Source organism: Pungitius pungitius, chromosome 2 (assembly GCF_949316345.1).
Source record: "Pungitius pungitius chromosome 2, fPunPun2.1, whole genome shotgun sequence".
NCBI lineage: Eukaryota > Metazoa > Chordata > Actinopteri > Perciformes > Gasterosteidae > Pungitius > Pungitius pungitius.
The window spans coordinates 33806140-33819677 of NC_084901.1; the positions used below are offsets into that span (position 1 = coordinate 33806140).

General features: G+C 45.8%; 2 protein-coding genes across 2 annotated transcripts; one reads left to right on the plus strand and one right to left on the minus strand.

Annotated features, from left to right (window-relative positions):
- The first annotated feature begins 397 nt into the window (after positions 1 to 397).
- On the plus strand, positions 398 to 3193 carry LOC119210948 (uncharacterized). Its single transcript, XM_037461482.2, has 2 exons — positions 398 to 1416; positions 2116 to 3193. The coding sequence occupies exons 1-2, from the start codon at positions 545 to 547 to the stop codon at positions 2351 to 2353; spliced, it is 1110 nt and encodes a 369-aa protein (XP_037317379.2). The 5' UTR covers positions 398 to 544; the 3' UTR covers positions 2354 to 3193.
- mapk9 (mitogen-activated protein kinase 9) lies at positions 2555 to 12772 on the minus strand. Its single transcript, XM_037461481.2, has 12 exons — positions 12545 to 12772; positions 8904 to 9050; positions 8508 to 8637; positions 7909 to 7967; positions 7645 to 7783; positions 6877 to 7042; positions 6546 to 6617; positions 5653 to 5835; positions 5133 to 5257; positions 4985 to 5048; positions 4542 to 4613; positions 2555 to 4357 (listed from the first exon to the last, which is right to left on the minus strand). The coding sequence occupies exons 2-12, from the start codon at positions 9017 to 9019 to the stop codon at positions 4221 to 4223; spliced, it is 1263 nt and encodes a 420-aa protein (XP_037317378.1). The 5' UTR covers positions 9020 to 9050; positions 12545 to 12772; the 3' UTR covers positions 2555 to 4220.
- Positions 12773 to 13538: the final 766 nt, after the last annotated feature.

Sequence of the window (13538 nt, forward strand, 5' to 3'; positions counted from 1 at the left end):
ATGTCGACACGGTGCATTAAAACAGAGAAGGAAAATCAATGAGCCAGCTAAGGCAAAAGTCCCCTTCAAGCAGTATCCAGCCAGTCACACACAACCACTGTAGGATCTTTAAATGGTGAATCCTGCATGTCATACTGGGTCTAATAGTTTGCCTTTTCCAACCAATACATAGAGGTCAGATTATGGGCTTGGTCGTGTGTGCCTTACACGGTCTGCTCGTGGCCACTGTCTATTTCTGTGGTTCCAGTTAAGTGTGACTGTCTTTAGAAAGGAGCCAGACTATATTACACCCTGGTCCCTCCCTCAGAAACTTTGCTGAAGTAACAGCTGATGTCAGTCCTGCTTAAAGACTCACACACACTTTAACCTGTCTGCCATTAGGCAGCGCCTTCAAGGGCACAGCCAGTCCAAGGGGAGGAGGGCTCCTACACCTTCCTCTCCCCACGCCGCATCAGCACAGCACTTAGATCCCAAATTGCAGCAGACAGACCTGTGGCAGGCGCTCATCTAAAACTCTCGGAGCCCACATGGGGCCGCTTGAATCATGGCGCTGCACTGTATTACTTCTGAGACCCCCACCACAGCCAGCTCCTGCTCCACTGAGCCCCTGTACGACAACTGCCCACCTTTTACCCAGCGAGGGAGGGCCAGGGAAGAGGAAAAGGAGGGAAGGGCTGCGAGCCCTGCTGTAATCAGACTCCCGGGGCCCTGCAGCCCTGCGCCGCGTCGGGCCCCAGCTGTGAATGCGGGTCCCACGCGGGCCGGCGGGGGGAGAGGGACTGGCGCTTGGCCAGATCACAGCCACTGCAGCCGGGGAGGAGGCCTGGGAAGACGGGACCGGGAAGCAGAGCCGGGGCCACGCACAACAAACCCAGCAAGAGGAGGAGGAGGCGGAGCAGGAGAGAGGGGGGGTGGCTGCGGAGCCGAGGACACAGCGCATCAGAACCAGAGCGACCAGCACAGCAGCGCGCTCTCTCTGTACGACAACCTCCCCGTCAGCCTCCCACAGGTCTTTGACATGGAAACAAGGGTCCAGGAGCCCCGGCAGGGGCCCCCAGCGTGGCCCCCCGAGCAGATCCAGGCCCTGATGGAAAGCGAGGCGGTGAATCCAGACCAGGACGCAGAGCGTGAACGGGAGCCGGAGCCGGACTCGGGGTCCTGTGGGTTTAAACGGACAGAAACTCTCCAGCTCCAGGCGTGGCCCCCCCAGAACCTGGTTACATCCAGCTCCCCTCAGCCGTCCCCAAGCCAGCGCAGGGTCCCGTGGCCCCGAGCGGAGCAGCCGCCCTGGTGTCCCAGGGTGCCCCCCCCACTGCCCCTGGCGGACCCCTCCGCCAGCGCCCTTCGCAGCCTCCTCACCAGCCTGCAACAGCAGATCGCCAGACAGAGGGAGGAGTACGAGGCCCGAATACTGGGGTAAAGTACCGCGCGCACATGTAGAACCACGGCTCTGAGTTGAGCTGTTTGTTTCAGTGGAGGACGACACAGGGTTCACGTTCCCAGGCCCAGACTGTGTGTGTGTGTGTGTGTGTGTGTGTGCGTGTGTGTGTGTGTACTCCCCGAGCGTCACCCTGCATCCTGCCTCCTTCAAAGCACTTTTAGTCTCCTTTAAAATGTTCCAACATGGGCAGCATAAAGATTATTTCTAATCACAAATCCCAATTATTTCCATTGTCTTTGAACAACTTTCTTTTGTGTGTTTTTAGTTCACTGTGGAGATCTCAGTGTGTCACATATTTCGTGTTAATAACATGCATGTGCCAAGAAATATATATCGTTTCCCACTGAGCAAAAACCCAAATTGACAAAGACACACATTGTGTGTGCTGGTTCTTTACAAACTGCTCACTGGAAAGAGCTAATTTAAGGGGCCGTGCTGCTGACTGAGACACAACACATGCCTCTTTTATCACTGATATAGATAGAGCGAGTCCCAGGGTACGGCCACTAGTGGTTGGCTCGGACAGGAGGAAACCGGAAATTCTAATAGCTCGACATAGAATGTAGGAAGGAAATAGATGAGCTGCAGGCACCTGTCATTGTTACTGATGAAACCTACTCAAACCAAACCATCTACGCAGCTTCAGGTTGTCTTTCTCTCGTCTCCAACATCAGCCTGGAGCAAAGAAACGGGGAGCTGCAGGCTGAGGTGGTTCTGTTGAAAACAAACCTAACACAGCAGCGGAGCTGGTACCGCGCCGTCCGGTCTAAGATCCAAGAGTCCGAGAGGAGCCGGGCCGCCGCAGAGCTACGCAACGCCACCCTGCAGAAGGAGATGGAGCAGTTCTTCGACACCTTCGGAGAGCTCAACAACGAGGCCAAGAAGACCGACTACATCGTCAACAGCTTTTGAGAGAAGAGCACGTGAAGTGTGTGTGTGTGTGTGTGTGTGTGTGTGTGTGCAAAGAGAAGGATGAAAAGGCTGATTAAACTCTTGCATAGTGACCGTAGCAGTTTGGCACAATCCATGCAGAATATTTACTTGCCTAATCGGGAAAGATTTGAAGTGTTGTACAGCTTTCCTATTTCATGAAGAATCTGAGAAACATGGAAATCACCGATGTCCACTTTATTAGTTACGCACGGGCAAAAGATGTTGGCCAAGTGATGGTACAACACAGGACGTCTCTGAAAACGAGAAACTAACTGAACTAAATAGTGAGATGTGCAGGTGTTTAACCTGAGCTTTGTAAAGCTCAGACCGAATCTGAGAAGATTTGTGAGAGAAGTTGCCACTCAACAGGTCATTTAAGTCATGACTGACAGAACAACGGCACATTAAAAATAATAAAAAATAAACGCATAGAGTGCAACAGTTAAAACATTAGTGATACTCCATAGTGTATATTTCTGCATGTCCGTCACAATGTGCAATCAGTTCTGCAAAAAGCAGCTCCAATGTCCAGTTCTCTCATGTTTACGTTTTTCCCTCCAAGGTCCAGATGTTCCCTCTGGACTCTGAGCCTCATCCTGCTTTTAAACCCACGAGCTTCCTCCAGAGCCTTTGCCCTTAGAACCAGGCGCTGCTGACTTTAAGGACGGTTTAAAGGAGATGATGGACAGTACATTTGTGTGTTCTATAAGACACACACACACACACACACACACACACACACACACACACACACACACACACACACACACACACACACACACACACACACACACACACACACACACACACACACACACACACACACACACACACACACACACACACACAGGTTCACAAGGCAAATAAATTCCCAAAACAACATCTGCACCAAACAGGCTTTTAGAACTAGGAACATCAGGGTACTGGAAGTAAAAGAACCGACCCGAACGGATTTCTCTTTATAACGAGAACTACGGTATCTTATTGGCATCTTTAAAGCCTTCATGCAAAGTAAACACCGTTATTTGTGTTTTACTGCCTTTATCTACATGATGTTTGATGATTTCAGTGACTGCTCCAGAACTGATGGAATGGTTTAGATGAAATACTTCGACAAGAGGCACATTTTCAGTTGGGCCTCGATGTGATTGAGTGCAACATTTAGAAAGAACATAAAAAAATAAATACCACGTGTATATCTTTTTGCCTCTCCAAAATGTACAGGATTATGATATTGTTTTGACACACACATTGTTAGTACCTTATGTCTAATGGGGGGGCCGTACACACTACACAAATGTTGAATTTCATACAAACGAAACACTAATGACCCAACGGCCACTACGAGAGTCAGACATCTTTACAGCTACTTATACCATGAAATAAAAAGGCTTTCTCAAGCTACAAGGGGGTAAAAATCCACATCACACAAGGCAACTGATTAAAAAGAGGGTGCAGAAAGCCCCCCAGTGGAGATGTGTTATACTGTGAGCTAGCTAAGGGTGATCAAACTGGATTGTGATCCGATGACCTGTGGTCAGCTTTTGTTGGTGTCGGTGTAACATGCATGAAAAGCAGCTGTGGTCTACTTTCAGTGCTTTTCTGCTCTATTTTGATATCATCTGGTCTCAAGATAATATTTGCTAAAAAAATAAAAATATTAAAACATACGAGACAAACAACATTTCCGCCACCTGCTCATGGAAAACTTTGACCCAGTAGTTAACTACGACCTCTGGGAAACAGAAAATATAATCAGAACCATAAAAAGTAGCGTGAGAGGAAGGGGGCGGTGGGCTGATATTTGGATCTCGGGGGCAGCCAGAAGGACGCAGCTGGACTTTGTTCACTGACTCTCGTCCAGCGGCCCCGTCAGCGTGTCGATGCTGCTGCTGTCCGTGTCCGAGGCCACGGTGTGCTCCGTGGACATGGACGAGATGTCGTTAGCTGACGAGGACTGTGAGGCTGAACCTGACACCACATCTGACACACACACACACACACACACACACACACAATGGAAGGAATAAGGCTTAGGTAACATTTAGAGTGACACGGGCATTTCCCATACACTTGTCCTGGCTACAACAACACATTTCAAGTGTATTAAGTTGAAGCTCATTTTAGCAGTCTGGTGTCCAAAATTGTATGAAGATCACATTGGTACCTGAACTGTCTTCTTTCATCAGTCCATTCTTGTTCCTCTCTTCCCAATCAATCACCTCTTCATAAATTAGTTCTGTAGAAAAGCAAAGGTGTCAGTGTGAATGTACAGAAATTCGGAATTCTGAAGCCTTAAGATACTTATTATCTGTATTAAGATACTTATTATTATCTGTATATTTGTACCTACTACTATTGCACTTCTGGTTGGATGCTAAACTGCATATCGTTGCTTTGTACATGTGTAATGGCAATAAAGTTTAACCTAATCTAATCCTCTCAGAATGAGTGTGTGGTTACTGAATTTCCTGTAGTCAGCTGTGTTTTGTCACACAGTGATGATTTGCTTTAACTGAATGCTTTAGATATGCAGTACCAGTCAAGAGTTTGGACACAACTTTTCATTCAATTGAATGCTGCTGAACGGACAGGATCGCATTACTTTACCTTTCCATTGCTCGATGGAGTGCTCTCTCTCTTCCAGCTGTTTGTCTGAAATCTGGGGAGGAGGCTGTGAAACAAGAAGGAAACCCATGAATCAGAGCGGAGCCTCTGCCCACGAGGAGGTGACGACCGGCTGCGGCGCTCTCCTCACCGCGTCCGCCTCCCCGGGGTCGTACCACACATGGATGTACGGGTGATTGAGGGCTTCTTCTACGGAGATGCGACATTCGGGATCAACCACCAGCATTTTGGACAGCAGGTCCCGTGCTTGACTTGCTGTGATGGCAACAGAGGAAGGGCAGTGTTACTATGGAAACAGAGCAATGACATTGCTTCATTGAAGCGGCCTGTATGGAAACTGATGGTCTTCCCCTCGCGGGCATGGCAACATCTCCAGGAATGTCCACATGTGTTCTCCTGTTTCAATGATGTGATGCCAAACTGTAAATGCCACAGATGAGGGAAGAACAAACATTGACCTACACAACCAGTTGTATAAGCATCCACTTTTTTTCCAAATGCTGTTGGCAAAAGTCTTCTTACATCAATACACTGCAGACAAATCCTTTGATCCCAATGTGTCACAACTGTGGCCTTAATATATTCCATGGAAGAAATGAATGTATGTGTGAAGTGCATGTGAAGTGCACTTCAGTGTCCACGTGTCTTACTCTTCACTTTGTCGTGTTCCGAGTCAGAAGGAAAGGCCCAGTCGGGGAAAAGCTCGTTGAAGCTGACGCCGGGATACTGCGGCTTGTTCATCACATAGTTCCTCACGGTCTCCATCAGTCGGTTCATGAACTCCAGGCTGGGCGTGCCCAGAACCTCAATCACCTTATTCCACTGGTCGATGTCTGGAGGTCTGTTATGGAGAACTCGGGGCATGTGCATGCGTCAGCAAATGAGAGGAAGATTTGATGAGGCATTGAATCAAGAGATGAAATTGAGGCTCTATGAACAACAGACATAAATATCTGGAACAGTCAACAGTCATGCGAGCCGAGAGGTGAATTGAGCTTAATGCTAACATTAGCAATTGAATGCTAACATGGGCCAATAACCAGCAAAAAAAACTACAGCTGAGGTTGATAGAAATATGTTAGTTTTGCAATTTTTTGTTATTAAGTAGTAAATAATAGTATATAAGGCCATTACTTTCCCGCTGAAAAGCAATCTACCAAACAATCGCACTTTCACAATCCCACGATATAGCCAGTGGCACAGGAAGGAGATGAGGAGCCAAGAGGTGACCGAACCCATCAGAGACAGAGAAAAGAACAATATAAATGCAAATAGCTTGAATTGCTCAAATTTGATTCCCACCATCGATTAAAGGCATTATTGTTGTCATTGAAGGGGGCGGGAAACACACAAAGCTCTCTGATTAGATTGGGGTGTGATGGAAATGTTGCGTGTTCCTATTGAGCAGATTATGTGTAGAAGCCCAAGAGGGAACCAAGAACTGGAATCCAAGAGCATTGTGTCAAAAGAATGAAATAGCTCATGACTGATAGAGATTTCATGTTGGGTTTAAGGTGGAATAAGTGGGAGCGGTGAAGGATACGGTCGGTGCCCTGGAAGATGACGCCGCCTTTTACCATCTCTCCCATGATGCACCCCACTGACCAGATGTCCACTGGGAACAGAGAACACAAGCAGACACTCAGTAGAAGAGAGGAAAGGTGGATCACACAGCAGCGACCCCATATAATAATGATAAATGTGCAGTCAAATGTCCGCTGATGCCACACAGAAAACACACTGGTTTCAATTTTCAATCACAAATGTAGAAAACCAGCGGTGGTTATTTTTTCTCTCTCTCTCTCTCAGAGATGTATTCATTTTACAGATCTTTAGAAGATGTGCTTTTTAAGAGTGTGCTTGGCTGCTCTCACCATTCTCCTTGTACTTCATGCCCAGTATGACCTCTGGCGCGCGGTAGTATCTGGTCACCACATACGGAGTCATCATGAAGTTAGTGCAGGCCGTACGAGCCAAACCGAAATCCAAGATCTTTAAAGTGCAATCCGACTTCACTACAATGTTACTGGGCTTCAGGTCCTGAGGGGAGAGAAGATCTATAAATATAGAAAAGTACACAAGCTAAAATATGGGTTTTGTGGAAGCATGAGGTACAAGTGGTCGTGGGAGAAAGAAAAAGATGGATGACAATTGTGTTATTTAGAAGAAAAATATTGCATTGAAACAGGTGGACCAAAAACAAGCACATTCTTTCAGATTCACGGTTATTACATTATGGCAGCGTGAGAGGGGATGTTGGAGGAGAACTCTAAACTCAATTAACAACAAGGTTGTGTCCCAAATATCCACAACATGTTGGAAACTAAGCTAACGTTAGGTCTATTAGCTGTAAAGAGCTATAGTTAACGATTACTTCACCCCTTCACCTCTTTTAGACTCTTAAGCTCTTGAATGAATATCCAAGTCAGTTATTAAAGGGACCTGTTTTGTTTAAACCTGCATTTTCATTACATTTTAAACTCAAGACATGACCTTTGGCTCATGAAAAGAAATCCTGAACCCTCACATCCCTTTTTGACATTTAGATAGGTAGTAATGAAATGATTAAATGCTGATTAATGAGCAAACTGACTTCTCCTGTGTACTAGCACACAGTGAGGTGTAACCTTCAGTCCTGTTACCCTGTGGATGATGCCAGCAGAGTGAAGGTGCCTGATGCCACAGAGGATCTGGTAGAGCAGATAGGACATCCGCTCATGGTCCAGGTCCATGTGGATCACCTGGCATAGACTGGCATCCATCAACTCCATTACAAGGTACCTGAAAGGGTAGAAAGCGCGATACATGTAATACAATGCTAGTTGCACGCTAGCTTTAGCTACAACCTCTGAATCCAGAGTACAGAGGAAGTGGTTTGAGGCCAAACAAACTTGACCGCCACTCACAAGTCCTGGAACTCCTCCAGGGACTTCTGAGGCGTGAACACATTGATCAGACGGATGATCTGCAGGCAGAGAGACGGGCCGTTAGTCGCTTCCTCCGCTCTACACCCACTCCACGGGGGGGGGGGGGGGGGGGGGGGGGAACAGAGCGCTCGACGAGGCTTGTCTGAGCAAGGAATCAACTCTTTTCCTGTGTGCATTAGTTGAATATTTCTTAGAACAACAGACAATTTAAAGTCTCTCTGCTTCCAGCCCCACTGTATCACAGCAGCCAAATCAAAGAGGGATGATCAAATATATATAAATATATTATGTAGCAGCGATGCAAAAAGAGAAATCTTTAGCTAAGGCTACTGTGGGAGCTCATCAGTATCTCCTAAAGTTAGTGTTAGCTCCTCTAGAGCTCAGCACAAGCGACGCTCCGAGGGGAAAACAACGAGGAAATGAAAAACATTCTTATTTTGGGATGTAGCGACTTGAATTTATATATTGGGTTGTGAACACAAAAAGGAAGGACCTCTTAATGGTATGATCATGTTATTAAGAACAGTTTCCACGTGGACACACTGTGAAACACGCAAACCTTTAAATTAAAGCCTTACATTCTTGTGATTGACACATTTTAGCAGCACCAGCTCCCTGTAGGCCCGCTTGGCGTGCGTCTGGTTCTGGAAGGGACGACACAGCTTTTTCACTGCCACCGGGACACCGAGGACTGAATCCAGAGCAGAGCTGGTGACACGAAGGATAATGAAGGTTATCAAGGTCGACAACATCGGCATTCTGCAGAGAAAAGTTTCTGTCTGACTTGCCGTCAAAAGCGAAAAGAAAAGCCAGCTGCCGGTCTCATGTAAAAAAAAAAAATTAAAAAAAAGGAACTAGTTTTGTGTTTCTTCAAACACTGAAGGGGTAAACTAAAATAAAAAAGGCCTGGATATGAACAGCACCCTTCGCTGGTGACATGACGACTGAAACGCTGATGAAAGAGAATCTCTCACCAGACGATGCCTTGGGCGCCGGACCCGATGGCCCGGAGCTGCTGGTAGCGCTGGAGCACCGTGAAGGTGGAGTCTCCCACCTGGACGCTGTAGAACTGGCCGTCTGCCTCACTCATCCTGCTGAACAGTCAGGACCGCCGGCGATGTCTGCAAACACAGAAGCAAAGGAAACGCACGGGCCAACGATTTAAAGCCCGTTAACAAGCATCGCTTCTAGGAGCCGTTTGTGTACAGCGTGGTGACAGGTGACGGTGTGTATTTCTGTGACAGGGAGTCTACATACTGGGACACAAGTGCAGTTGACACGGGTAATGATGCATGGGTGACATGGTGATCACAACTAATAAACGGGAACGTCATCCGAAGAGACAAAAGACCTGGAGTCTCTGTGTTAGCGAGTAAGGAACCGGGTCTTCTCCCGCACCCTGCCGAGGGTCAAATCCACAATCAGCCACTATAAAGCTTGAAAAAGTAATATGGTTCCATCTGTCGGCCACTGGCTTCACTGGCCCAGTTTCCAGCCCAGTCCTAAAGCCAAGCAGTCCATCCCAGCTTTCTGCTCAACGTGTTCTTCTGATAACTGTGGATCTGAGCTCAAGTCCAGGCTGTCAATATTTTGCTGTGTGTGTGTGTGTGTGTGTGTGTGTGTGTGTGTGTGTGTGTGTGTGTGTGTGTGTGGTGGTAAACAGAGGCAGCTCACAGCTTCGTGTTCCAGAGGCGTTACGAAAGCCAAACTCTCTCACACACACACACACACACACACACACACACACACTGAAATCAACTGAATGTGTATTACTCTTAATCGTGTTAGTAGCAGCAGTAGAAGCAGTAATTATGACGAATATGGCTAATGATTAAGGACTTGGAGGAATTTTACGTTCTTATTACTATTTGCTGAGCATTGCTTTTCAGACTCATTTTAATGCTGGCGTGAGACAATCTGTCACCATTGTCATTTAATAAAAATGGATTTAGTGAAATACATTTGTAGACAGTAAAATAAATTCAGATGCAGTCTGTGTGGCACCACTACTCGGATGAAAAATGAATCCTTCTCATCTCTGTCTACGTTCTTCCTCCCCGGCTTGTTCTCCTCTTCCTCTTCTGCACATCCAGCTGGTTCTGTCACTGCACCCAAGGGGAGAGACGCAAAGACCCTCACTTTCTCTGTGCTCCTCTCAGTCTTCTCCCATTTTTCCAGAACTCTTTTTTTATGCTCTGACATTCCCTCACTCCTCTGCCCATCCCCCCTTTGCCCTCATAAAAATATCCCCACATAAAAGATGTTTTTAATGAATATCTTGATTATTACTCAAATAAAATCCCTGGCTCTGGTGTTATAGCTTGGAGGCTATAGCATCCTCTTGGAGGCCAAAAGTGGCACTGGGATATTTTCCTCTCGTATCTATTTCACCTCAAAGTCCAGGGCACCGATTCACACGGGAAAAAAGAAGAACCCTTTGAACAGGGCCATTAGTCATCACCAGAACCGATTTCACCTGGTGCGAGCAGAGCGCGTGTGCAATCATTCACTGAATGCAAGTCGGGCACGACTACAGGCCCAGTGTACCGAAGGATGGACTTCGACAGGGAATCGAATGTACGGTCAAAAACACAGACATGCTGTGATTTATTGTTGTGCACCATCGGCCGTTGTGACTTTGTTTAAATTCGATGGGTCTAAATGAAAGTTAATGTCACCAAGGAGAAATCTAGTGCATGCAGGAAGGCTGCGGGACACCTAAGAAAACTAGGACAAAACTAAACTAAAAAGGAATAATCAAGATGAACTGCTTGCATTACATCCCTGATATATTTGGCTGTGATGTGATGGTAACGTGAGCCGTCGCTGTGCCGTCACGCCGCTTGACCTCAGTAATAATGACAGTGTTGTGTTAAAGCTCGTACTTCTATTTGTCCTTCAATCGCAATCATCTTTACACAACTGAACCAACCAAAGTGTCCTAAACGTGTCTTTAGTACAGAGTCAGACTAACTGGCTGGTTATAGAAGTTTTGTTCATGGAACCAGTCGCTGAATCCAAGGCGTCCGTCTGTGAGGAGGTTTCTACGGAGGAAGATCTGGCCTTCATGTTTTTAACTGGTGACTCTAAAATGACTTACCATTGTAGTCATGTCATTGGATTTCTAAAGCCTAAAATAACATCAATTCACTTGGCAGATGACACACACGTATCAGTATGAACAATGGGAGCAAACTACCAACTCTATGTGTGAATTACCGGTTCCACCAAAATACCAATTTAGCCACAGTTGCCCCAAAATCAACTAAAACAATTAAAATTCAGATAAATCCCCCAAACCACTGAGCTTTAAATCAATCTGTTAACCTTAAATGATGCCGTGATTGGGATACAAGACTAGATATTATGTTAGATTTTGGTTATTTGTAATCTGGCATAAGTGGAGTCTTCTTATGGTTTTAAAGTCTGCAGTGAGGCTCAAGTCATGCTCTGAACTTACCACTAATACACAAATCTCATTGTATCAGTATTTAATAAAAGCACCAATAAAAATACAATACTACCTGCAATATAAATATTATTTAGGTAATTAGTCACAAATTGTCTCCATATACACCAGCCCTAATTATGAAAAGGCAACGTATAACAATAAAAAATACGAAAGGAAGCATAGTGTTTTTTTCTTGTCCCTTAAAAGCCACAGTTAAACAAAACCCCATGTAGTTCTGTACATTTCAATACTTCTCTCATGGAGGACAAGTATGAGCAATGACCTTCAGCTTCCTCATCAGGGCTGCTGTGGCCCCGGGGCCCGACGTGGCCTTGGCTCTCGGTTGGGAGTCAGTGAGCTGGCTTCCGTATCAGATCGTGGCCCGAAGCCTCAGCGTCTCATCCTGATGTGGAGTTACAAATCACAGGCGGAGGAGGCCCTAGAGATGCGTACCACCATGTTCAACGGGATGAAGCAGTCTAAAGATGCGTTAATGGAGGGGTGGGAAGGGTGCAGTAGGTCCAACAAGTGTTCCCCTCGACACTAAAACAACTCATGTTATCCCTTCATGATGTGTACATGTACAACCATCTCACTGTACTCTAAAACAACCCTTTGTCAACCTGCCCAACATCACATTTCTGACATGTCGGATCAATTCCATGTGCACAAAGTGTCACATTAGCTGACGAGCCGAGACTTGCCTCTGACGTAACCACATAAAATACAGCACTAGCGGTATGATTCATCACATCTTTACCTGCTTCTGTTTAAGAAAAAACGAGTACACTCCAACAGCAGAAATGACATTAATTTGTGTCAGTGAATCGGTCAAATAGGGGGTATCAGCATTGTTTGTGGGTGCACCGAAAGCCTTTGTTATAACACAGCCCGAAACACTGTCCCATATTTCCAGTCGCACTACTTTAAAAAACACGCCCCCGTGCGCGCTCACGAGAAGAAATGAAGTCACCGGTGTGTGACACGCCGCTGGCACCTGGCGGCTCAGCAGTGACACGCGACGCGTTCACGGTTGTAAACTTACCGAGGCCTACGATGCCCCTTGTCACCATTTCACTTGTGTCGGAAGCAATGCGGTAAATGAGTCGGACCGGAGCAGAACCGAAAGCTCGGACGGACTAACGGACATATGGCGAGACCCACCTTCTCCCTTCGCCGCTCCCAGGGCACTCCCGTGCATCGAAAACACAGATACAACGGCGGCTCAGTCTTTCAGGCGCGACCTGGACGTGTTAAAGTTCTGGAGAACCGGCTGTCACGACGAGTAGCGCTTTCCTCCAGGTCCAAACGTAAGATGTGAAGTCCGGCGGCAGCGCGGAGGATCGAATGCGGAGGAAGAGAACGCCACGACCGGAGCGGAAGGGAACGTGCTGGTGACGTCATCGCGTAGTTTGCGTGAGTGTAAAACTTTTTTTAAATCCTTCACACAAATAAAACTTTGGAAAACCCATTTACGGATGCTCTGGGTGTTATTATTGGTTCAAATATCGGTGTACTAACCAAACAACATTTTCACTTAAAGGCTAAATCCCATTTCACAACTGGTAAAAATTGAAACTATTTGCTTCATAATATTTTAGATAGTTTATGGGATTCTAAGATGTTAAACATAAATTGAAAAATCAGATTCTTCAATGTAAATTTAATTGTTTAAGTATTGGGATTCAATTGAATGAGTGGTCATGCAACTCCCGCACTCTCACATAAATAAATGAATAAGAATTTATTGTGTACCTGCAGCAAATTATGCTCCTGTGGTTATAGAGCATTAACATTTGTTTTTACTGACCACAGCAACAATGGGCAGGTAAGGAGAAGAGAGGAATTACTGCAACAACACACACTAAATATTATGCCTTTATCTTTTTATTGAATGATAATTCCTTATGTCTATAAAACACAGTATAAAATACAATCATGGATAAAGATGTTAATCAAAACCTACTAAGCCCTTTTCAGATAAAAAAATCAGATAAATACACAATATTATTAGTGTAAACCCATAAAAAAAATGAAATCACGGTACATAATCTTTTTTTGCTACGTGGGTGTTCTTTAAATATTGTCTGTTTAAAGAAAAGCTCCCTATGACACATCTAAGTGAAGGGAAAGTAAGGGGAGAAAAGGATCATATTCT

Bases quoted from the DNA above. Each gene is read 5' to 3' on its own strand.
- LOC119210948 (XM_037461482.2), top strand. From the start codon at position 545: ATGGCGCTGCACTGTATTACTTCTGAGACCCCCACCACAGCCAGCTCC. The intron at 1,417-2,115 runs GTAAAGTACCGC...CTCCAACATCAG, and splicing joins TACGAGGCCCGAATACTGGG to CCTGGAGCAAAGAAACGGGG.
- mapk9 (XM_037461481.2), bottom strand. From the start codon at position 9,019: ATGAGTGAGGCAGACGGCCAGTTCTACAGCGTCCAGGTGGGAGACTCC. The intron at 7,043-7,644 runs GTAACAGGACTG...CTCTCCCCTCAG, and splicing joins CTGCTGGCATCATCCACAGG to GACCTGAAGCCCAGTAACAT. The intron at 6,618-6,876 runs GTGAGAGCAGCC...CTCTGTTCCCAG, and splicing joins CATGAAGTACAAGGAGAATG to TGGACATCTGGTCAGTGGGG.